Source organism: Mus musculus, chromosome 4 (genome assembly GCF_000001635.26).
Source record: "Mus musculus strain C57BL/6J chromosome 4, GRCm38.p6 C57BL/6J".
NCBI lineage: Eukaryota > Metazoa > Chordata > Mammalia > Rodentia > Muridae > Mus > Mus musculus.
In genome coordinates, this window is record NC_000070.6 from 33,388,112 (window position 1) to 33,412,084 (window position 23,973).

The 23,973-nt window shown below is 38.5% G+C and overlaps 1 protein-coding gene across 5 annotated transcripts in view; it reads left to right on the forward strand.

Moving 5' to 3' along the window:
* The window catches only part of Rngtt (RNA guanylyltransferase and 5'-phosphatase), a 192,315-nt gene that overhangs the window by 77,812 nt on the left and 90,530 nt on the right, over nt 1-23,973 (forward strand). For 3 of the 5 annotated variants that reach the window (XM_017320189.2, NM_011884.3, NM_001305273.1), the window contains one exon: nt 16,042-16,142. In XM_017320189.2, the coding sequence (XP_017175678.1) occupies nt 16,042-16,142 (101 nt within the window). Of the gene's footprint in view, nt 1-967; nt 3,214-4,603; nt 4,661-16,041; nt 16,143-23,973 lie in introns of those variants that run through there. The other 2 variants (XM_006537889.4, XM_006537890.3) reach the window with 2 other exon arrangements.

Consider the following 23,973-nt stretch of genomic DNA (forward strand, 5'->3'; position numbering starts at 1 on the left):
AATTTAGAAAATAATTTTTTTAAAGATTTATTTATTAATTTCATATATGTGGGTGCACTGTCACTGTCTTCAGACACACCAGAAGAAGGCATCGGATCTCCATTACAGATGGTTGTGAGCCACCATGTGGTTGCTGGGATTTGAACTCAGGACCTTTGGAAGAGCAGTCAGTGAGCCATCTCTCCAGCCCCTAGAAAATAATTTTAATGAAGTAAATGTAAATGATTGGTAAGATGTATCTAAAACATAGAAACATGCTATCTTAAATATCTATCAGTTAGGAATACTGGTAAATACATTAATAATAAAGTCCTTAAATTTACTTATTTGTTAAAGATTTAAGCTGTTATAACAGGTACATTGAAATGTTTTTTATTGTTGTTATTATTAGGATAAAATATTTACTTTTTGTTCATCAAAAGTATAAGGTATCTCACAGCAGGATAGAACTTGGCATTTAAGACAAACTAATAAAAACAAAAGAAAATATATTTTTAAGGCATTACACATTACGATGATCTGTAAACGTTACGATGCTTGTGTACTGTGAGGTGAAGGGCAGTTCTTTGCCCAGTGACCACTATAACCACATTTGAAGCACGGCCCAGGTAAAGCCCACTGCTCCATCTTCTTTGGAGAAGCTCTTTGAACCTCTGCCAGGATTTGGCATTTCTGTGTATTATAGGAAACCCTTTTTCATTAAACTTCTTAAATGCTGTATTTAGCAGATCTCTCTTTAACAGTTTGAGGGCCATCATCCAATTTATTAAGTATACCTGATTTTAAACAAACTTGTTTTTAGTTACTTGTTTCAGGATTGAGGGTGGTTTCTGGTGAACAGAAACTACCTTAAAAGAAACTAATCTTACTTTAAAAACTTAAGAAACAAAACCAAAACAAAACCTTAGTTTTCTGCTTTTCTAGTAAACAGAAACCTGCATTTTTAGGTTTGTTTTCCTTTTAACAGGACTTTTGTTTACCTGGCCAGAGTCCTTTTGGTTGAGCAATGTCACCAGTGCTGCCACTTGGGGAGGTTGGGGTATTCTGGACCTAACATTAGGTATGTAGGACTCATCTAAAAAACTTTAATGTAAAATGATGTTAAAAATGCCAGAAAGCTTCATATGATATAAAATTCACGGATTCTTGACATGGTTGGGGACCCGTTTTTAAACCGTATCCTGATTATTATAGTTTCTCATGACATAGCTTCTTGTAGTCCTAATGTCCAATATAAGGTCAGATACTGTTTTGGTAAGATTTATAAATTGCCTTTCTTTGTTAGGCATTTTATTAAAGCTAAATTCTAAATAGAAGTTTGGAACCTTTTTTCCCCTCTCTCTTCTTCAAGACAGGTTTTCTCTGTGTAGCCTGGGCTGTTTTGGAATTAGCTTTGTAGACCAGGCTGGCCTCAAACTCACAGAGATCTACCTCCCACATGCTAGCATTAAAAGCGGGCACCACCACTACCTGGCTATACCAAGACCTTTTAATATAAAAATTGCCACCCTTTCTAACCTTTCCTTCAGAAGTCTAGAACTTTTTGATGAACTTAGTTTTATTAATTGAAAAGGAGTTGGGAAACACTATTATGAGAAGAACATGTTATAAGTCATTGGTGATCTTTAAAAATAAATCCATTTTAAAATTGAACCTCTGTTGTTATCAGTCTATGTCATAAACCAAATAGATCTTACTAGACAGCTAATTTTTATGATTTTAGGTCTGTGCTTTAATTACCATTTTGAATCACTTGTTTTGTGGCTTGTTATGATATTTTTAAATGATAACTTGACATTTAAATATAAGTAGTAAATGTTTAACTTGGTAACTATTAGATCATTTAATTTACAAAGTTGATATTAACATTAAATCTTGTTTATTAGATTTTATAAGGCTATTTTGGTGATAATTTTAGTGGTATATTATATTTTTAATTGTGATAATAAAATTGATTAATATTGAACTTTTAGAAGCTGTCTTCAGCTTGTTCTGTCTGTCTCTGTCTCTCTGTCTCTCTGTCTCTCTGTCTCTCTGTCTCTCTGTCTCTCTCTCTCTCTCTCTCTCTCTCTCTCTCTATCTTATCTATCGACAGGGTCTCACTATGTAGCCTTGGTTAGCCTAGATCTTCCTTTGTAGACCAAATCAGGCTGGCCTTAAACTTATAGTGACCGTCCTGCCTCCGTCTCTGCCTCCTAGTGCTGGGATTAAATGCATGTGCCAAGCCTTGTTTGGATTTGCTTTAATATTGTGGAGACAATATTTCTACACAAGAACTTTTATGCTACTAAATAACAATAAAATCATTATAATGAGTAGATTCTATAGTTGAAGTAAGGATAGAAATCCTGCACTTTTTTTTAGAACTACTTTTCTTGTGTAGAAGAGAGACTGTGGTTGGTGAAACACTTAATTGCTTCTATACGGAGTCTAGAGTGTTTAAAGTAGTAGTGACACAGTTACTTTGTAATGTGTTCTTCCTGTTGTGGGACAAGCTTTGTTTCATGTTTCTGGCATTAATCTTTTTACATGTAAATTTAGATTCAGCTTTGGATTTAATATTTTATTCTTGTAAAATATTAATAGTTTTATTAAATTTTTACTACTGCTTGATCTAATGACTATTATAGATAGATTATAAAATTGAAATTGGAAGTAGTCTAAATGCCTTGTCTTGAAGTACATGATGAATTACAGTGGTTTTTCTCTCTAGCAGGGTGGTGTTGCCATGGTGAGAGCTTCTGTTTCCATGACATTTGCTTGCATATTTTGATAGGTCTTCAGCTGAAGAAGGGCTCTGTTTCCTGGCAGACTGGAAGAGTGTCATCTCCCCACCCCCACTCCAGAACTATGCTATTTTTTTTTTAATTGAGAGATATAATCATTTCTGAGGAATTGTAATAGTAACATGTCAAGAAAGAAAATATACCTTGTTCATTTAAAATATTTTTTTGTTCAATTTTCAGAATATAGCACTTGTTAGCTAGTTTGTGTAAGAAAGAAAAAGGAGAAAAACATTTTTTCGTTTTTCATAATTCCTAAAATACATGCCTCCCAGTAAATTTTGTTGACAAAATAAACAATTACAGATAATTAATTTGCAATCAATTTTAGCTGGATACACACACACACACACACATACATATGCACATCTTTTACTACTGTACAGCTAAAAACAATTGGTCATGATGACATGTTGGAGGCTTGGGATCAGAAGTAAATAATTAATAATGACTTTAGAAAATAAAAGGATCAGTGATGTCTTTGAGGGCAGACAGAGCACAGAAAGTCAGTCCTAATATAGATGACAGCTAAATACCTAAGGAAGCAGGATAGTTCTTTTTCTTGGTACTCTAGTGTTACTGTGGAAACATGAATGGTAGATTTATTTTTAAGAAGAATTTATTAGTTTCTCCTTTCACTAGACTAATAGTCACAGGAATTGATCAACAAATCCAAAAGTGCCATAAGACAAGCCTGTCAACACTTTTTCTCACATTTAGTTATTTTTCATTTTTAAGATTTCAGACAGGGTCTCCTATTGCAGCCTAGGGTAGCCTCAAGCTCACTGAGATCTGCCTGCCTCTGCCTCTTGATACTGGGATTTAAGGTGTGCCCTCACGACCTCACCTCCAGTTAGGTTTTTCCTTATGATTCATGGATTCTTTATGCCAATCTGAGCAAGTACTAGTACATTAACACATTCTTATTTCCATTCACCTTTCAAAGTTGGTATCATTTTACTCATTACATTTTAGTATTTTTCTAGATATTTTTATTTTAGCATATACTTTGTTAATGGTAAGGTCTTAGCGTCTGTAGTCTCATACTAGAGTCATAATAAAAAGATAGGCTTGCTGCTTATACTGACTGTCACTGGGTACTGCTGCTTACTTGTGCTTGTAACAGTTCAACAGTTTAGGAGGCATTTAAAGATAAACATTTTGCTAATATGTATGAATTTTCCCTCTGGGATTGTACTGAGGGACAATGAACACATGGTCTTGTGTTTGTTAGGTCCCTGGGCTGTTCTCCATCTGAGCATTGTAGCAGTTTAGAAGAATAAAATATATTTTGTGTTTTAATTAAATTTATTTATTTAGACATAGGTTCTTACTATGTAGCTTTAGCTGGTCTGGAACGTGCTCTGTAGACCATGTCGACTCATGAACTCACTGAGATCAGCCTGCCTTTGCCTCCCAAGTAGTGTTCTATTTATTTGAACTTGAACTCTTTTTAAAACATTTATTTTTATTTCATGTGTTTGATTGTTCTGCCTGCATGTTTTTTCTGTGCACTATGTATGTGCAGTGCTGGTAGGGTCTATAAGTAGGCACTCGATTCTTTGGAAGTAGAGTCACAGTTAGCTGCTGGTTGGGGGCTGGGATTGGAACCCAGTTCTCTGGAAGATCATCTGGTGCTTTTAGCTGCTGAGCTATCCCTCTAACCCCATTCTTTATTTTTGAAGTTCAGAATTTTAGAGGTGCATTCATTCTATTGGTAGACCAACGTGCATTTGGTAAGAGTTATAAATGAAGTAGTTGAAATGTGTTTATGTAAGTGACTCTGGCTGTACTTGTGTTTTCTTCTCTTTGTCTCTCAGTTTTCCTTCATGTGCCACCTAGGTATGTTTATTTCCCTGGAGAAGCTTCACTGACAGGTAAGCGGCGCTGGGCCCAGAGCATCTATTGAATGTCAGCCCTGTTTAAAATTTCTCTTTTCTTTAGTAGACCAGTGTGTCCTGCAGACAGATACTGAGGCTGCCTAGTTTACATTGACGGTTTTGGTGCCTGTACAAAATTGCTTTCTAGAGACATGAACACTTTGCAGTTGATGCACTGCAAATCTATTTATTACGCAGATTCTCTCTTACCTTTCTTTGTTGTGTGTTTAACTCTCAGGTTCTATTTTACTTCGTTTGGGTACTCGCTCCACTCTTCTTCACAATGCCGCTGCCTCTGCTCTCATCATGCTTTGAACTTCTTATGTCATTACCTTACTCACGGTTTTTGTAACAAACTTCTGCCTGGATTCACTTATGGTCTTTATGCTTCTAGCAGAGGTTGCATAGTAGCTGGTGGAGAAATATTTGTTGAGGGTAAACAGGGAATGAATATACACTTCAGATCAGTATTGGGTATTGGGTCAGTATTCCTGGATGGTAGTTAAGGCTATCTGTGGGAATGGTGCTTACTGCTCTGGTGCCAGGGGATGCTTCACAACACCCAGAACATGCAGGGTAGTTTTGGAAGACTCTGCATTGGTAATCCGTACACTTTATAATATTGTAGATTTGTACATTCATAAATATAGGACTTTTGAAGATATCAAAGAGATAGCACTTTTAACTATTTTAAATTCTTTATTTTGTGATATTTTTTTGACTTACACAAACTGTGCATTCTTAAGATTTATTTTTATTATATGCATATGAGCGTCTTGCTCCCATTTTGTCTGCCTGCTGGCCATAAAGGCGAGAAGATGGTGTCAGATGCCCTGGAACTGGAGTTAGACATGGCTGAAAGCCAGCATGTGGGTGTTGGGAACTGAAGCTGGGTTCTCTGCAAGAACAGCAAGTGCTCTTATCTTCTGCTCCTAACCATCTTCAGCCCCTAAATTGTTCATTTTAAAAGTGTACACCTTGGTATTCTGATATGTAAAATAATCAGCCTGCTCCACATAATTAACAGGAATCATCTCTCACTCACTAGTTTTGAAGCATTGTTTGGTCAGCTTTGTACCTTTCTGACCCCTTGCAGCTCCTGGCAATATCATTCTTTCTGCTTGTTTCTAGGTTGTTCTAGGTTGCACCTGGGAGATCACATGTTTTCTCTTTCTATGTTTTGCTTTGCAGAATGTCTTTTAGCTCCACCTGTGCAGTGGAGAATGGCAAGACACTTTTTGTTTGTTTTTGTTTTTTTTGGTTTTTTCGAGACAGGGTTTCTCTGTATAGCCCTGGCTGTCCTGGAACTCACTTTGTAGACCAGGCTGGCCTCGAACTCAGAAATCCGCCTGCCTCTGCCTCCCAAGTGCTGAGATTAAAGGCGTGCGCCGCCACACCCGGCTGCAAGACACTTTTAAAAGCTAAATAATATTTCATAGTAAATCTTTATCTATTACATTTAAAACATACATGCAACACCCATGAAAGGAGTTACAGAGACAAAGTTTGGAGCTGAGAAGAAAGGATGGACCATCCAGACACTGCCCCACTTGAGGGTCCATCCCATAATCAGCCACCAAATGCAGACACTTGCATACGCCAGCAAGATTTTGCTGAAGGGACCCTGATATAGCTGTCTCTTGTGAGGCTAAAGCCAGTGCCTGGCAAACACAGAAGTGGATGCTCACAGTCATCTATTGGATGGATCACAGGGCCCCCAATGGAGGAGCTAGAGAAAGTACTCAAGGAGCTTAAGGGGTCTGCAACCCTATAGGAGGAACAACAATATGAACTAACCAGTATCCCCAGAGCTCGTGTCTCTAGCTGCATATGTAGCAGAAGATGGCCCAGTCGGCCATCACTGGGAAGAGAGGCCCCTTGGTATTGCAAACTTTATATGCCCCAGTACAAGGGAGTGCCAGGGCCAAGAAGTAGGAGTCGGTGGGTAGGGGAGTGGGGTTGGGGGGAGGGTATGGGGGACTTTTGGATAGCATTTGAAATGTAAATGAAGTAAATACCTAATTAAAAATTGGAGGAAAAAAAAAAGAAGAAATAGAAAAAGAAAAAAAACCATACATGCATCTCTCAGAGACATTTAAGTGTTACTGTGGGCAGCAGAGAGGGTGGATGCACAGGCTTCTCTCAGCAATCCCACTTTGTTTAGCTTTGGATGTATTGAGAAGTGGAATTGTTGGGTTGTTTGGCAGAGACTCCCCAGGAGTTTCCCCTAGTGCTGTAGCAGCACACTTTTCAGCAGGTGTTCACTGCCTCCTCTACAGTTGATAAGAACATAGTCGCTCTTTTGTCTGTTTGGTAGTGTTCATCCTAGTAGACTTGAGGTGAGTTCCCACTGAGGTCTTGTTTTCCAGTCTGATTGGAGACGGCTCAGTTGGTCTGCACCTTCTCATGTCAGGTTCACACCTCAGTTGCTTCTTTAGAGAAATGTTTGCTTGGGTTCTTTATGTTTCATTTTTGAACTTCACAATTTTCTATATTTTGATTATTAATACCAAATTTCAGATACAGTTTTTAGATACTTATTATATACTAATTTTTATTAAATTTATTAGATACAGTTTTTAACTAACTCCCTACTTTCTGGTAGGTCACCCTGTAATGTGTTTGCTGGGCAAACTTTTCTTACTGTGATGGATGTTAATATTTGTTGCTTCTTCCTTTAGTGTTGTATCTAGAAAATTATTTTCACGATGTCTTGAAAATTTTCCGTATGTGTGTGTGATGTGATGTGAATATCTGTTTTTCCATTGACCCAGTTTACTATAGTAGTTAGTGTGCATTTTGAATGTGGAATAATATACCTGGGCTTGAATATTTCCTGTGTCTAGCTTATTTTCTTTGTTGTATGTGCTCTATGAAGACAGGAGATTATGATGAATTAATCTATTTTTTAGAATGTTCAAGGAATCCTGTAATTTAGCACCCGTGTACTTAGCACCTGTGGTCAGTGGGAAAATATACAGTAAATGATAGCTATTAGAAATGATTGTTGTCTTTATTATTCCATATAAAGACTGTAGGAAAGAGGAAACTAGAGGAAGCACTGGAGACTGGATAGGGACCTCACTGTCGGCTCCAGAAGCTTGAGTCCTGGTTGGTCAGCCAGCTAACCAGCTGCGGTGAGCATCAGTGACAGCTGACAGGGTCTTTTGGCTCTAGGGATAGCAGCTGGGCTGTCAGAGTAGAAGGAAACTCGTGGGTATAATGGATGAGTGCAGAGGTGACAGAGACTCTATTAGAAAGAGTGCTCTATTAGAAAATGGGCCTGAGTGGGTAGGAGGTTCCTATTGATCAAGATGGGATGGGGAGTGAGTGACTCTATTTCAGATCTAAAACCCTAGGGTGCCGCCTGAGCAGTGTTAGATTGGTGCTTGACCTAGTCATACTCATAAAAGAGCATCTAGGTTTCTTTGAGTAACTAGGTCTAGAAATGAAGATTTGGGAGTAATTTTTATGGCTATATTCAGAGTCTTCTAGGAGAGTGGTTTATGGTCAAAACCAGTCTATTTTTGTTTTTTTAAAGGGAGTGAAGAAAACTAGCGGAAACACTGTTACCTTTAGGTAACAGCAAGGGTAAGAGGGTAGGTGGAAGATAGTGTCATGTGGCAAGCCTGAAAGAGTGTTTCCCAAAGTTTTGTAACTGGAGATTGAAGAGGAACATACAACTTTGGTCTAGATACCCTATTTTAGGCAAGCAAAATGCTATTGCTGTATTTTTACAAGTGAGAAACGAAGCCCTCACTTTAAAGTTCTTTAACATTACCAAGTTAGTAGAGCCAAAGGGTAATTAAAGATATGACTTTCTTTGCTGTTACTGTCACTGACTTCCTTTGGCCCTGCTGTCCTGGGTAGGTCTTTAGCCCTGTCTCTGGCTTGTGCCACTAGATGGCAGTAGTGCACCTTGCTCTCTCTAGTGTTTTCTAGCATTACCAACTCTCCAGGGACCACCTCTAGTTGAAACTACTGCTAAAAGTTTTCCCTCTGTCTAGTTTTGGTACATTTTTTGCTTTATGGACATACTAAGATGCACTTTGAACAGAGACTCTGCTATGTTTAAATAAATATTTCCTCATATTTTCATATTTTTTAGGGTGTTTTTTTGTTTGTTTGTTTTGTTTTGTTTTGTTTTTGTTTTTTTCGAGACAGGGTTTCTCTGTATAGCCCTGGCTGTCCTGGAACTCACTCTGTAGACCAGGCATATTTTAATATTCTTAATACTTATGTTGATTGGATTGTTGCTTTTTAAAAGACCACAGGTATCTCAGGTTATATTGGGGTTGTATCTAAACACAAGTATTTTTCAGTTTTTCTTTTTTTTTTAAATCAGAAATTTCAACTTTATTTAGAATGCATTTTTGCTTTTTGCTTTTTTTTGCTTTTTTTTTCTTACGTATTTTCTTCAATTACATTTCCAATGCTATCCCAACCCCCCCCCCCCCATTCCCATTTTTTGGCCCTGGCATTCCCCTGTACTGGGGCATATAACGTTTGCCTGACCAATGGGCCTCTCTTTCCAGTGATGGCCGACTAGGTCATCTTTTGATACATATGCAGCTAGAGTCAAGCGCTCTGGGGTACTGGTTAGTTCATAATGTTGTTCCTCCGATAGGGTTGCAGATCTCTTTAGCTCCTTGGATACTTTCTCTAGCTCCTCCATTAGGGGCCCTGTGATCCATCCAATAGTTGACTGTGAGCATCCACTTCTGTGTTTGCTAGGCCCCGGCCTAGTCTCACAAGGGACAGCTATATCACTGTCCTTGCAACAAAGGCTTGCTAGTGTATGCAATGGTGTCATCCCTTGGAGGCTAATTATGGGATGGATCCCTGGATATGGCAGTCTCTAGATAGACCATCCTTTTGTCTCAGCTCCAAACTTTGTCTCTGTAACTCCTTCCATGGGTGATTGTTTCCAATTCTAAGAATGAGCAAAGTGTCCACACTTTGGTCTTAGTTCTTCTTCAGTTTCATATGTTTTACATATTGTACCTTATATCTTGCTATACTAAGTTTCTGGGTTAATATCCACTTATCAGTGAGTACATTTCATTTGAGTTCTTTTGTGATTGGGTTACCTTACTCAGGATGATGCCCTCCAGGTCCAACCATTTGCCTAGGAATTTCGTGAATTCATTCTTTTTAATAGCTGAGTAGTACTCCATTGTGTAAATGTACCACATTTTTTGTATCCATTCCTCTGTTGAGGGACATCTGGGTTCTTTCCAGCTTCTGGCTATTATAAATAAGACTGCTATAAACATAGTGGAGCATGTGTCCTTATTACCGGTTGGGACATCTTCTGGATATATGCCCAGGAGAGGTATTGCGGGATCCTCCGGTAGTACTATGTCCAATTTTCTGAGGAACCTCCAGACTGATTTCCAGAGTGGTTGTACAAGCTTGCAATCCCACCAACAATGGAGGAGTATTCCTCTTTCTTCACATCCTTGCCAGCATCTGCTGTCACCTGAATTTTTGATCTTAGCCATTCTGACTGGTGTGAGGTGGAATCTCAGGGTTGTTTTGATTTGCATTTCTTTGATGATTAAGGATGTTGAACATTTTTTCAGGTGCTTCTCAGCCTTTCGGTATTCCTCGGGTGAGAATTCTTTGTTCAGCTCTGAACCCCATCTTTTAAGGGGGCTATTTGATTTTCTGGAGTCCACCCTTTTGAGTTCTTTATATATATTGGATATTAGTCCCCTATCTGATTTAGGATAGGTAAAGATCCTTTCCCAATCTGTTGGTGGTCTTTTTGTCTTATTGACGGTGTCTTTTGCCTTGCAGAAACTTTGCAGTTTCTTGAGGTCCCATTTGTCAATCCTCGATCTTAAAGCACAAGCCATTGCTGTTCTATTCAGGAATTTTTTCCCTGTGCCCATATCTTTGAGACCAGTTTTTCTTTTTTTAAACAGCTCACTTGTTAAAATCAGGCTTATTTATAGACTAGGTATCATATTTATGAGTTAACTAGAGCTTTGATAACAATTGTAATCTGAGTACATGCTGGTGAATTCAGTATAATTAAAATTTACTTATTTTACACTAGAGTATATGTATGCTTGTTTATACTTCAGAAAAATTTTGTGTTTCAGATGTTATATTTAGCCGAGTGTGGTGGCGCAGGCCTTTAATTTCAACACCTGGGAGGCAGAGGCAGGCGGATTTCTGAGTTCGAGGCCAGCCTGGTCTACAGAGTGAGTTCCAGGACAGCAAGGCTACACAGAGAAACGCTGTCTCGGGAAAACAAAACAAAACAAAACAAAAAAACAAAACAAAACCCAACAGATGTTATATTTATTTTCAAAAGTCTTAACCCTTTTAGTGTAATATCTTGGCCTTATTTTTTTGGGAGATTGAAAAAAGGTTTTTAAAATTTATCTCTGTTGTATTATTTTTTGTTGTTGTTGTTGTTGCAAACACCATAAGAACAAACAGACAAACATGACTAAATCATGATTTGACCAGGATTGTGCTGGATTCAGGAAGGCTAAACATAGGCATTATGGGCACAGGGGCTTGCTGTCTTATTTTTCAGCTAATTTTTTTCTGAAGTTATGACTTATTACCATATCTTCTTTGTCATCTCATGGCCTATTTTGTGAGATTTCTAACAAAAAGCCTTAACTAGCAAAAATAATTTAACTTTTATTATAGTCTTTTCAGAGATGAGGTGACAATTAGAAATATATTTCAGTTTCGGCAGTAAGAAAACTCTATGCAGAAGTCTAAATAGAGATTTATTTCCAGCTACCATGAAGTGTGTATATCATCTAAGTGAGTCTGTTGTGGCATAAATGGAATGAAATGCCTACTGACTCATGGAGGCAGTATATATTTGACTTTAAATTTATCTACTGCTAATCATGAGACCTGGGGAAATAATGCATATTATGTTCTTTTTAAATTTTATTAACTTTTTTCTTTTTAGATTTAACAATTTTATATGTCTGGGCATTTTACCTCCCCCCTCCTCATTTCCCTACTAGATCACGTGACTCTTGCTGCCCCCCTCTACTTTCCTCCCAGTCTTTTGGAGTTGGTTCTTTCTTTCCGTGTTCTGTATGTTCTGGGTAGGCCTGGGCTTGCTAGGCCTGCATGGCAAGTGCCTTTAGCCTTTGTTAGAGCTGTCTGATCCCCGTATTTGTATAGATACAAAGAAACATGAAATGGATGGTTTACTTAAAAATAACTAGACTTATGAAATGTCTTTAGACATAGTAGAAAAATCTAGTGATTTTAGGAAAATATTTCTTCAACGGGCAGAAAACTGAATTTAATTACAATTATGTAATTTAAGAGAGGCTTTTTTTTAAATATATTTTTGTTTGTAATCCTAATTTTTAATGGCTGAGCCAACTTTTCAGCCCTAAAAGTAGCTAATTTTGACTTAATTAAAACAAAAAGTTTGCTCAGCAAAATAAATTGTTAGGGCTAGTTCAGATGGCACAGGTCTGTAATCTCAGGTACTCTGGAGCCAGAGGCAGAAGTATCAAAAGCAAGGCCATTTCTGGCAATTTAGTAGGACTCTTACCTTAAATATACAGTAAACAAAGGGTTGGGGGGGTGGTAGCTCACTGTTGGAGTTAGCATCTGAGAGCTCTGTGTTTAAATATCTCCAGTATCCTAAAAATAAATGATGGGGGTGGGGTGATAATGAAAGGAAAGGAAAGGAAAGGAAAGGAAAGGAAAGGAAAGGAAAGGAAGAAAGATGAATTCAGAAAGTGCACAGGAAGTGTGCATTAGTGAATTCTGTAAGCCTAGCACTCAGTGGGTGAGGCAAGAGAGTTGTCATTTCAAGATCAACTTTGGGTACATATTGACTTTCACACCCTCCTCACCCCACCCCACCCCCCAAAAAAAATGAGGAAAAAGGATGGTCTATGATTGGAGCTTTTGGGAGTTGGGAACAGGCTCAGGATTCAGGACCATCTGTAGCTACTTAGAGAATTTTGAGGCTCTGTTGACCTTCATAATACCTTGTCTAAAACAGTAATCACTGCCTGGGTGTAGTGCACATACTTGTAATCCGAGCATTAGGAAGACAGAATTGCAAGGCTCTTTGGGTTTGGTGGCCAGCCAGTCAGCAGACTCAGACTCAGCGAGAAAACGGTGTATAACCATTAAGGAAGACACCAAATGCTGACCTGTTTCTATACATGTGTACCATGTACATGCACACAATACCTCACCTTTCAGAAAAAAAAAAAACCAACCAACCAAACAAACAAACAAACCACCCCAAAAACAAAAAAACCAAAGTAAAAGCAGTCAGGAGTAGAATATTTGAACCCTTTGGCAAAGAAGGCAGTCAGATTTCAGCTACATAAATGAAGAAATACAAATTACTATATTGAGTTGGGGACTAGTCTGAGATACTTAAGGCTTGTCTAAAACAAACAAACAAACAAACAAACAAACAAAATCATTGCTTAACTCTATACTTTGTAGATTTCCTCCTTAGATCTTTTACATTTACTATAGTAAGTCATTATTTGATCCTTGTAATCTACATGGTGTAAGGAGGAAACTGCTCCTGTGAATGAAGACAATGCGGACATGACTGTTTATAGGTATGGGATAAGAAGAAGATTTTTATTGTAGATAAGAGGGAGAGCACAACCAGACATCTGGAAGGGTCCAGAGTAGACTGGGCCAGGAGAGGAGAGGGGGAGGGGGAAATGAAAGAGAAGAGAGAGGAGAGCTTGCAGAACCAAGAGGGCACAGAGCCAAAACAGCTGAAGTCCTCTAGGGGTGGGAGGCTGGAGGAATGGGAGTGATGCGCAGGGACAAGAGAGCTTGTGGGTAGGAGGTGAGCTATGCCGATGTTGGATGTGTTAAACAGGTACCTCAGACATAGGTTAATGGAAGAGCCATTCTCTTTTGCCAGAGATGAGGAGAATGACTCCTTTTAGCAGGTAGGAACTATTTTAAGTCCTGGAAGGAATGCTGACTTTTGTCTAATTGCCAGACTTTGGGAAAAGGAATTTGTTGAGATTTAACATTCCGACCTTTTGTTGATGATAAAGGGATGATATAGTCTCTTCTATAACTACTCCCGGCTGAAATGGAGGCATCATTGAAGAATTGGGTGGGGGGTGCAGGCTGGAGGACATCTGTTTAGCTTGCTGCCCAGGTTCTGTAGGGCCACCTGGAGCTAGGGAGTTCAGGCTGCTTTGGAGGGGTCTAGGATGAAAGGAACACTGGGGTTGGTGTTTACAGACAGTTTTAGAGCAGTCTGCAATTGATTAGAAATCTGCTGGAATAGAGACAGCGAATTTATCATTATACTAAAATCCATACTAATCCAAAAATATTTTAGAGACCTTTGTGGTTGCTTTCTTAGTTTAAAAAGTAGATACAATGATAAAGCAAGGAAGGGCTCAGTGGAACTGAGAGGTCTTGTAGGCGCTGCCTGAGTTGGCTGGTACCATGTAGTCCTCTTAAACAGGGTTGTGCTGAAGTTCAATTGTATGTCCTCAGCTGGGGTGGAGACAAGCCATGTGGTTGCTATTTAAAACATCTTTTTTTGACAAATATATTTTTAATCAAAAATCCAAGTTACATATACAGTGTATTCTAAATAAGAGTTGAGTCACATATATGTTATGTTATAGCAAATTAAGGCTACCTATGTATGGATTTTTAGATTATAATCCTATTGTTGTAAGTTTTAAGCTAAATTTTATTATAGATGTCAAAATCATACCTAATGAACTTACAAATCCTGAGGTAGCTTATAGCATATTCTTAAAAAAATTTTTTTTTGAGGACAGAGAGCAAAGAAATCGTAGAGATGAAAGATTTTTAATAGTGGAAAAATAGAAAAATCTTACAGTTAAGATAGAAGGGGGGTATAGGTTTCTGGGAGGGGGGGACCGGGAAAGGGGATAACTCTTGAAATGTAAATAAAGAAAACTAATTAAAAAGAAAAAGGAAGAAAGAAAGAAAAAAAGATACCTTTGGTAGTATAGAGCAGAGCAAGTTTGGCTAGAAGAGATTTTTGGGACCATTTGTGTGGTAGCAGAAGTTGCTACCATATGAGAGAATTTGGAAATGGAGTATGTTGCTCTTTGGTCCTTGATCTGTATTGAAGACAAACTGTAGTAACATAGTGAATAAAACCTCGATTCCTTGGAGGAAATTGAGTCCAAGGAGAAAGGGTCAGAAACCGGGACTCCACAGGAGGGACCAAAAGAGTGCAGTGATCCAAGCAGGCTTATAGAGGCTTTGGGACTGGAGGCAGCTCCTAGGGTTGGTGAGATGAAGCTCCAGAAGAAGCTGAGAACAAAGGCCTGAGGACAGTAAATGTCAGTGCTTAAGAGAATTTCAGGTGACCCCATGGGGAATGAGACTTGTCAGAGAGAGGTCCTAAATCATAGGGGAAGGGCATCCCTTTACAGGTGGGATGAGCCTTTACAGGGCTCAGTAGGGCAAAAGGAGTTTCCTAGCACATTGGTGTGGCATTTGTAGTAATAGTAAACAAAGCAGGCACCTCTACCCCGTAGAGGAGGAGAGTAGAAAGCAGCTGAAAAGGCAGGAGAGGGTTTTGGGAAAGCGGGGAAGTTGATAAGAGGGAACCTGGTAACTGTCTTTAAAGAGAGATGTGCCCATATGGAGGGTATAGAGAGATGCCCAGAAGGGCATAGCAGGCTATAAGAGCCAGAGAGGCATATACAGACTAGACTAAAAGAGGCAGTGGGGAAGAAGCAGCGAAGAGGCGGACTGTAGAATTTGGTGGGTGGCAGAAACCAGCAGAACAATTGATCTGTACATATTTCAGGAGAGTCAGATCAGTAGCTTGGTGTGGAGCAGCTCGGTCCCCTGGTAGGGAACTCAATTTATGTCATTTATGAATTTAAAAAATTGAGGACATGACTACTCCTAGGAATGGTGGAGTAGGTTTATTGTAGTAATTAGGAAGAATTTAGACAGGTATCTGGAAGGGTCCAGACTGAACCAGGCCATGAGTGGAAGGGTTGAAGAGGGTGAGGTGGGAAGTGGAGGAGTGGGGGAGGCTAAGAGGCCTGAATGAGCCAGGAGGCCAAGCAAGATCCCACATAGCCAAAATGGCTGGGTTATTTATATAAGAGAAGCTGCGGGAATGCTAGGTTATGTAGCTGCCAGACTTTGGGAAAAGGAACCTCCTGAGACCTAGCAACCTGCAGGTTTTGTCTGACCACCACACATAAGCCTTGACATGCACACATCCCACACAGGTAAAAAACAAACAAGCAAATTAAAAATATCAAAGTGAAAATCAAAAGTAGCAATTTTGCTTAATAAAAAGTAACAGTATGTTCAGTGACTCCAACCCTACATTTTAGCTTCTTACTAATGGCTTTTATTTTAATCCACTTTAGAAATACAAGCCTGGTCGATGTGATGACATTTTGAAATGGAAACCTCCCAGTCTAAACTCTGTGGATTTTCGACTTAAGATAACAAGAATGGGAGGAGAAGGGTAAGTGTGGACTCCAGGCCCAAATAAGGATTTTGTTTAGTTTTTGAAATCTGGTCTTGCTTCGCAGCCCCAGCGATTCCTGAATGTAAGGTCTTACTGCTTCCCAGGTGCTAGGGTAAGAACCTCTGTCACCACATGTGGTTATCCTCACAGGGCTTCCCTCGCACTGCCTGCCACATTTACACGAGCTCATAGTTCATAAGGCTTTACTCTTGATAGGCTGCTTTACATTACTCTGAAAAAAGGAAGAAAAATGTTATATATTTTCCATATGTACCTCATTTTCACGTATCATTTATGTTTTGTACATACCTAAGATAGTCAACAAAGTTTTTTTTCAAATTTTAAATAGTTTTCAAAATAAAACATAGATATTGCTAAAAGTCTTAATTGAATTCTGCATATGAGATCATTTGTTTTATAGTCATAGATATTGAATCAGTGGGGCTTTTCATTTGAAGGGCATTTGGCTATACTTTACTAGGGGAAGTTTTTAATTATTGACCTGAAGTTTTCATAATATTCATTAATGTTTTTATTAGCAGTGAATAAAATTAATGAATTTTATTCACTGTTTTATTCTTACAGCTGTTGCCTGTTGTAAAGGATGTTTTAGTGGGAATACGTTTACTGTATTTTCAAAACCTTGTTTTCACTCTGCCTCACAAATTTTAAGGACTTTTAATTAAATTAAATATAACGTAATAGGAAATGCTTAATTGAAGAAAAAAATAAAGAGGAAGTATGGATAATGATGGCAAAGGGATAAAGTTTGAAGTGCACAGCATTGGAATTTATTTTGTCTATAAAAGGTAAAGTGCAGGTAATGGAGGCAAAGGTATATTGATGGTAAAAGTCCAGGCTCACAGATTAAATATTAGTCTTTTAAGAGAATATGTATATTCAGAAAGGGATGTTGTGAAAGAAAGTTGGTTGGTTAATAATGCACATTGATGGTACTTTTCACTGTTAAAACATTTTATGTTTTACATTTTTTGTGACTTAATTTGCCGTTGGTCTTAATAGCAAAAATTAGAGAATAATTTTCTCTAGCTCCTGAGTTCATATTTAAGTCTCTTTGTCTGATCCTACTCCATGGATAGGTAATTTATTTATTGCTGCATGTATGTTTGTGTATGTGTCTCATAGGACTTTCATGGGAATAAATGTGTAAAATATTTAGAACAGACCTGGGTACATGATAGATATATTTAAATATTTGCTACAGTTTCTGTTGTTTCCATATAAATAGATTTAATAAAAGACCATATTTCCTCCTCGCCACTCCTTTAGCGTTACCTGTTATGTGGTGCACCATGTAAATTCAGCGCTCTCTGTGAACCATTTCCTGTTTGATTCATGTCCCTGTTAATTTTCTCTTTTAAAATGCATATAATTGTAAATTGCTGAAAGAGACTATATTAGTTCATTTCTTTTGCTGTGATTAAAATAGGAACAGAAGCAACTTAAGGAACCAATTTTATTTGGCTCATAGTTCCAGTCCTTAATGGTGGGTGTGGCATGGCTCAGGTAGTTGGAACAGGAAGCTGGGTGATTACATTTTTGTTGTTGTTGGCACCCCAGAAACAGAGACAACAAACTGGAAGTGATGCAGTGCTGTAGATTCTCAAAGCCTGTCTGCAGTGATCCATGACTCCCCCAGACAGTGTCACCAGCTCGGCTCAAGTGTCCAAATACATGAGCCCAGTGGAACTTGTTTTTTTTTGTTTTTTGTTTTTTTCATTCAAGCCACTGTAGAGGCCATGCTTTTGAAAAAAGAAATTAAAAAGACTTTAATAAACGATGGGAATGTAAAATGAAAGCCTCCATATATAGAGGTTGACATTTTCAATTGATTTAGCTGCTTTGGCAGAGAGTTTGTAGTTCCTCAAAGTGCTAAGTATGGACTCAACCAAATGACCCAGCTATTCTCTTCTTAGAGAAATAAAAGCTGTTTCTATACAAAACAATTAAACTTGAATTTTATTGGCACCATTATTCATTAAGGTCAGAAGAAGGTCCAAACAATCCAGATGTGTGCCAGCTGATGAGGAGATGGACAAGCACATGAGAGAACAGTTCTCTAGAATGCGCTAGTACAATGCCTTGTTATGCACAGAGCAAAGGGTCTCGAGACCCTGAAATTCCTCTTGTTGGAATTTAATAATAAAACAGTTTAAGTCCAACGTTTGGACTGCTGTCTGTGGCATAATGAATACATGTTTTTCTTTTAAAAAGGATCACTTTGTGGATTATGCTATTGCTGAGAGCAGGAGAACCATATGCTGTGGATGTTTACTGTGGCCACTGATCATGCCAGGTTAAGGCGAGCATCTAGTGGTATTGCGGGTTGATAGAGAAATGCAAGAATTTGCCAGTTTACATTTTTTTACAAAAGGGTGCAGAGGCTGAGTAATTTTAGTACTTTGCCTTACTAAAGATCTAAAGGTCTGCATGTGATTGGAATAACAACCAGATTAAATTGCGATAGCTCATGATCATGCTTTGCCTTTGATGGTATGGAGTTCTGCAGTTCCTTTGAGGATGCTGATTCGCTTTTGGTTTATTCTGGTAGGGCAGGTAAGTTGTAGGGCCTTCATTTGTCTTTTCCTAGAAAGATGGCTCTTACTCTAAGGTTCAAAAAGCCAATGTCAAAATTCTTCCAGTTGTCAAGTATTTCTTTCATTATGTATCCAATAATTGGGAAATAAGCACAAGTTCTGTTTGTGGACATGCTATTCCATCTAGGTTTGTTTTTGTTTATTTGCTTTTTTACTTGATATATAAAATCACAAATATTTGCCATATGAATACTTGGGCTTCATAATGTTTCAGCAATGTATACATTGTGTAACGCCTAAATCAGGGTAAACATGTCTTCATTTTGAAAACTTACGAAAGCCTGTTTTCTCACCTTTTCATATACATAGTTCATTCCTCTTCTCTGTGGTCAAGCCCTTTGATTTGTATCACAGCTATCCTCCTTTCCATGAGATTATAGCTTAGAATCCATTGAGCAGTTTCCTCTGTCTCCCTCTTTCCCCTCTCCTCTTTCCATTTTCTGGTAGTTAGTGCCCTGACTTCTGTGGAACTAACTTTATATTCACATATGTGTGAGGTCACGTGGTACTGCTTACCTTTCTGTGTTGTGTTTCACTTAGTAAGCTGCTTTCCATTTCTGTCCACCTTACTGCACATGACAGAACTTTGTTCTTGAGTCACAAACCAGTTTATTACCAGACCACTTTAACTTCTCTTTTCAGCTAGGAGAATATGGTGACATTGTTGTTCTTGAATATTGAAAAATGTCCTTGTATATGAGAGAATTGAGTCAGCAAGAATATATAGCTAAATGAGAAACTGTGTAGGGATAAGCCTTTCTTTAATTTTGCTGTGTTCTTTCTTCTTTTGAAATGAATATTCTACAGTTTTACTTTTATTATAAATTATTTAAAGGAGTGGAATTTGGAGATTACAGTACCATCAGTGGTATTATAAAGAAGCCTTAGTAATAGCAGTAAGTGCCTTAGAGAGCACAGAAGAGGGCGGATAAAGAATGTTAAGAGGTGGAGGCTAGGGAGTAGTACTGTGAAATCCTGGATTTGAACACGACACGTTTGCACTCATGAACGTACACTCACATCAGCTTTGGTGACTTGTACAAGACTGGCACCAGCCAACATTCCAACAGGAACGGAAGAAGGTCTCATTAGGCTTGACCCCTAACAGGGCAGCTACTGGCAGTGGACGGTTAGTAGTTAGCTAGTGGATGGGGAATCGTTTTCTTCTACAGTGTGGCAAATGCTAATTAGACTCAATGAGTTAATTTTTTTTTTTTAAAAAAAGGAAGAAGAGGATTAGACAGAGGGAGAGAAGAGAGGGAAGTATTAGGAATAAAAGGGTCCAGAAAGTATCTGTTTAAAGTAAGTGTCTGGTAATTTTCAAGTGGTCTCACTGCTTGCTCCCACGTGCTTCACCCCCCCCCAGGGGGGGGCCTCGTGTGTCCTAATTTCTGTCTGTGTTTAGTTACTAGTAAATGCTGTCAGTCTGAAAGTGGTTGCAGGATTTATAGTAAGGGCGGTACATTAAAAAAGGCCAGATAGTGCATACTTTAAGGTTTGGTTTGTACGTTACTGTTTTTCTGTTTGTTTGTTTTTATTAAATATTTTCTTTATTTACATTTCTTGTTTTTAAATTTATTTATTTATTTTTATTAGGTATTCATTTACATTTCCAGTGCTATCCCAAAAGTCCCTCATACCCTTCCCCCCTACACTCCCCCCCATACCCCCCCACTTCTTGGCCCTGGCATTCCCCTGTACTGGGGCATATAAAGTTTGCACGACCAATGGGCCTCTCTTTCCAGTGATGGCCGACTAGGCCATCTTTTGATACATATGCAGCTAGAGACAAGAGCTCCGGGTTACTGGTTAGTTCCTATTGTTGTTCCACCTATAGGGTTGCAGATCCCTTTAGCTCTTGGGTACTTTCTCTAGCTCCTCCATTGGGGGCCATGTGACCCATTCAATAGCTGACTGTGATCATCCACTTCTGTGTTTGCTAGGCCTGGGCATAGTCTCACAAGAGACAGCTATATCAGGGTCCTTTCAGCAAAATCTTGCTAGTGTATGCAATGGTGTCAGCGTTTGGAGGCTGATTATGGGATTGATCCCTGGATATGGCAGTCTCTAGATGGTCCCCCCTTTCCTAGTTTCATTTTAACCATTCTGTTCTGTCACTATAATGCAGAATTTAACATTAAGAAAACATAGACATGAAGTGAATATAGATTTAGTGAAGAGAAGCAAGAAAAACTCTTAAGTAGAAAGGGTGGTCCTAAAGAAGGGGACTATTGTGCTGTCGTCTTACCCAGTGGCCTCTTATAAATCTTAGGATGGAAACATGGAAGTACTGGGGCAATCTTTATTGAGGTTGGTAATTCTCTGAGTATATTGTGGGCCTAAGCAGTATGGTTTACTACTATACTCTCTGGATGACTCATGGGACCTAAAAGAGGTGGTGATTCGTTGTTTGTTTAATCAAGAGTATTGTCATATATATGCTTTGGTTACCTTTGCCTGTTAGCTCCGCAAACTCTCTTTATTCTTTCTGTAGGCTAGTGCTTAAAGTCATTTCCTTTCTTGTTTTCAGACTGTGTCTAGCTTAAATTTTACCATGAGCCTGTGGTCCTCACTGCTTATGGAGAGCTAATTCCTGCTGCAAGAAATTTTCTGTAATTTAAAGTATGTTTGTCAAAATGTGGTTGATTTTATATAACTTAATATATAGCCTCTATTATTTCATTTTTAGAGGTAGAATTTATTATTTTTAAGTCATGTTAAATGTATATGTCTGTGTGGGTATATGTAATTCAGTGTATGTGCCTGATGCCAGAGGTGTTGGATTCCTTGGACCTGGAGTTACAGGCAGTTGTGACCCATCTTGGTGCTAGGAACCAGATTCAGATCCTCTGTAAGAACAGCAAGTGCTCATACCTACTATGAAGCTATCTCTCAATGTTGCTTTATACATTTTTTTTTTAATTGTGTGAGTGTAAGCGTACATGCTAGCACAGTGGCTGTGTGGAAGTCAGAAGACAAACTGTAGCACTGTGCTCTCCTTCAACCTTTGTGTGGGACCTAGATCCTAGAGATGGAACTCGGAGCGTCACGCTTGGCATGGTGGGTTTTGCGTGCTGAGCCAACCTCATTGGCTCCAGCCTCTTGTCTCCCTCCCTCCCCTTATTTATGTGCATGCTAGGGCTCACAAGCACTGTGTGGTGTATGTATGGGTACCAGAGTTTGAGCCCAGACCATCAGACTTAGTGAGAGTGTCTGTCCCTGCGGCGTCATCATGCTGGCCTATCTTTTAACAAGATAATTTAAGTTCTCTTCAGAATTAGTGTGCTATGTTGCTTTATTTCTTCTACCTTTGTTTTTATTTCTTTTTTATTATTTTCCCATTATTATTTCCTAATAATAAAGCCTATTATTTTCCTCTTACAACCTGACCTTTAAAAAGTATATGATCACATTGGTATTAGTTGCGTTTTCATCCATATTTGCTTAGAGCTTATGTGAACTTTCCATAAACTAATGGTATCTTTCCTTCCCTGCACTCATAGTTAGATACATATCTTCACTATTTGAAAGTAAGATCCTGCTGCCTGCTCACTCTTGTGCATCATGTCTAGAGCTCTCGCTAAGACATTGCCTCTCCTGCTCTTGACGGAGTCCTTTGCGATGTTTTTATTTTCACTACCAGTTCACTCTACATTTTGTTAAAAATTTTACTGCAACCTTGTGCCCAAACTGTCTCTGTAGGTATAACTAAAATTTTAGTGTGAATGGTGACTTGAATGACAGTGTCTCCCTTAGGCTCCTATATTTGGATGCTTGGTCCCTAGATGGTAGAAGTGTTTGGGAAGAATTAGAACTGGTCTTGTTGGAGGAGATGTGTCACTCTGAGTGGGGTTTGAGATTTCAAAAGACTCACGCCATTCCTATTGTGCTCTCTCTGTCTTATGGTTGTGCTCAAGATGTAAGCTCTCAGCGATTGCTTCAGCAGGAGGCCTGCCTGCTGCACGCTCCCCATAATCATATTTATGAACTCCAGTCCCTTGGAACTGTGAGCACCCATTGAAATTTTTTTTTAAGTTGCATTGGTCATGGTGTCTCATTACAGCAATAGAAAGTAAGACAGTGTAGATTCAAAAAGCCCAGCTAAGTAAAGATACAGTTTATTCTGGAACCCAGTATGGTATCATGGTCCAGGAACAGACTCAGGTTGTCCCAAATACTGTATTTTGAGGTCATAACAATTGTAAAGTTTTTATAGTAACAGGATCATGAGAGTCATAAGTCAACACACTTTTCAAATATGTTAATGGATATATTAGGTAGGCAGGTTATAGCAAAATAGAGAAACTTTGGCTATAAGTTTCAGATGCTATCTGATGACATTCTTATCTTTTGGGATGGTTCCCCAAAAGACATGTGAAATAATTACAAGGAAGTTAACACACTGAGATAAGCAGTAAATGGCTATGAAAAGTCTAAGACATATCAAGTAGCTTGACTCTTGATATGTCATTCTATAGTACTCTTAACTTATTCACTGAAGTTCTTACTTAGTTTTGAACTCACTCTTCTTCCACCCCCTTGGAACTTTAGTTCACAGTTACTTTGTTTCAGGTTATATAGTAGGTTTTATCTTAAAATTTTAAAAAGTTTGTTGTTATTAATTTAAATAACAGTGTGACAGGCACTATACTTTGTTTATTTTTAAATTATAAGTGTTGATATGTTTGCTTTCTTGCTTGTCTGCTTGTGCACTGCCTGAAGAAGCCAGGATATCAAGATCCTTTGGAAAGGGAGCTACAGGTGGTTGTGAATTACTTGGTAGAGGCCCTGTGGACAAAGTCATAGGTCCTTCTGCAAGAGCAGCAGTTGCTGCTGAATCAGATCCTAGTCTAACCTCCCCTTCCCTGCCATGTTTGAGACAAGGTCTAAATATGTAGCCCTAGCTAGCCTAGACAGGGTGACCTTGAACTCACGGAGACCTACTTGCTTTGGCTTTTGAGTTCTGGGATTAAAGGTATGTGCTACCGTGCCCAGAGTTTATTTTAATTATTTTTTAGCTTTTCTTTTAAAGCCATACTGCATGCATTTAATTAAAAAATCTTAGTATACATTAATCTTACTATACATTAGCTTAGTATACATAAATAAATTAGCTTAATATACATAAATCTTAGTATACATTGGGTTACCTACCATTTTCCAAATTAAATTGAAGAGAATTTGTATGATCTAAGATGGGTTACTATTGT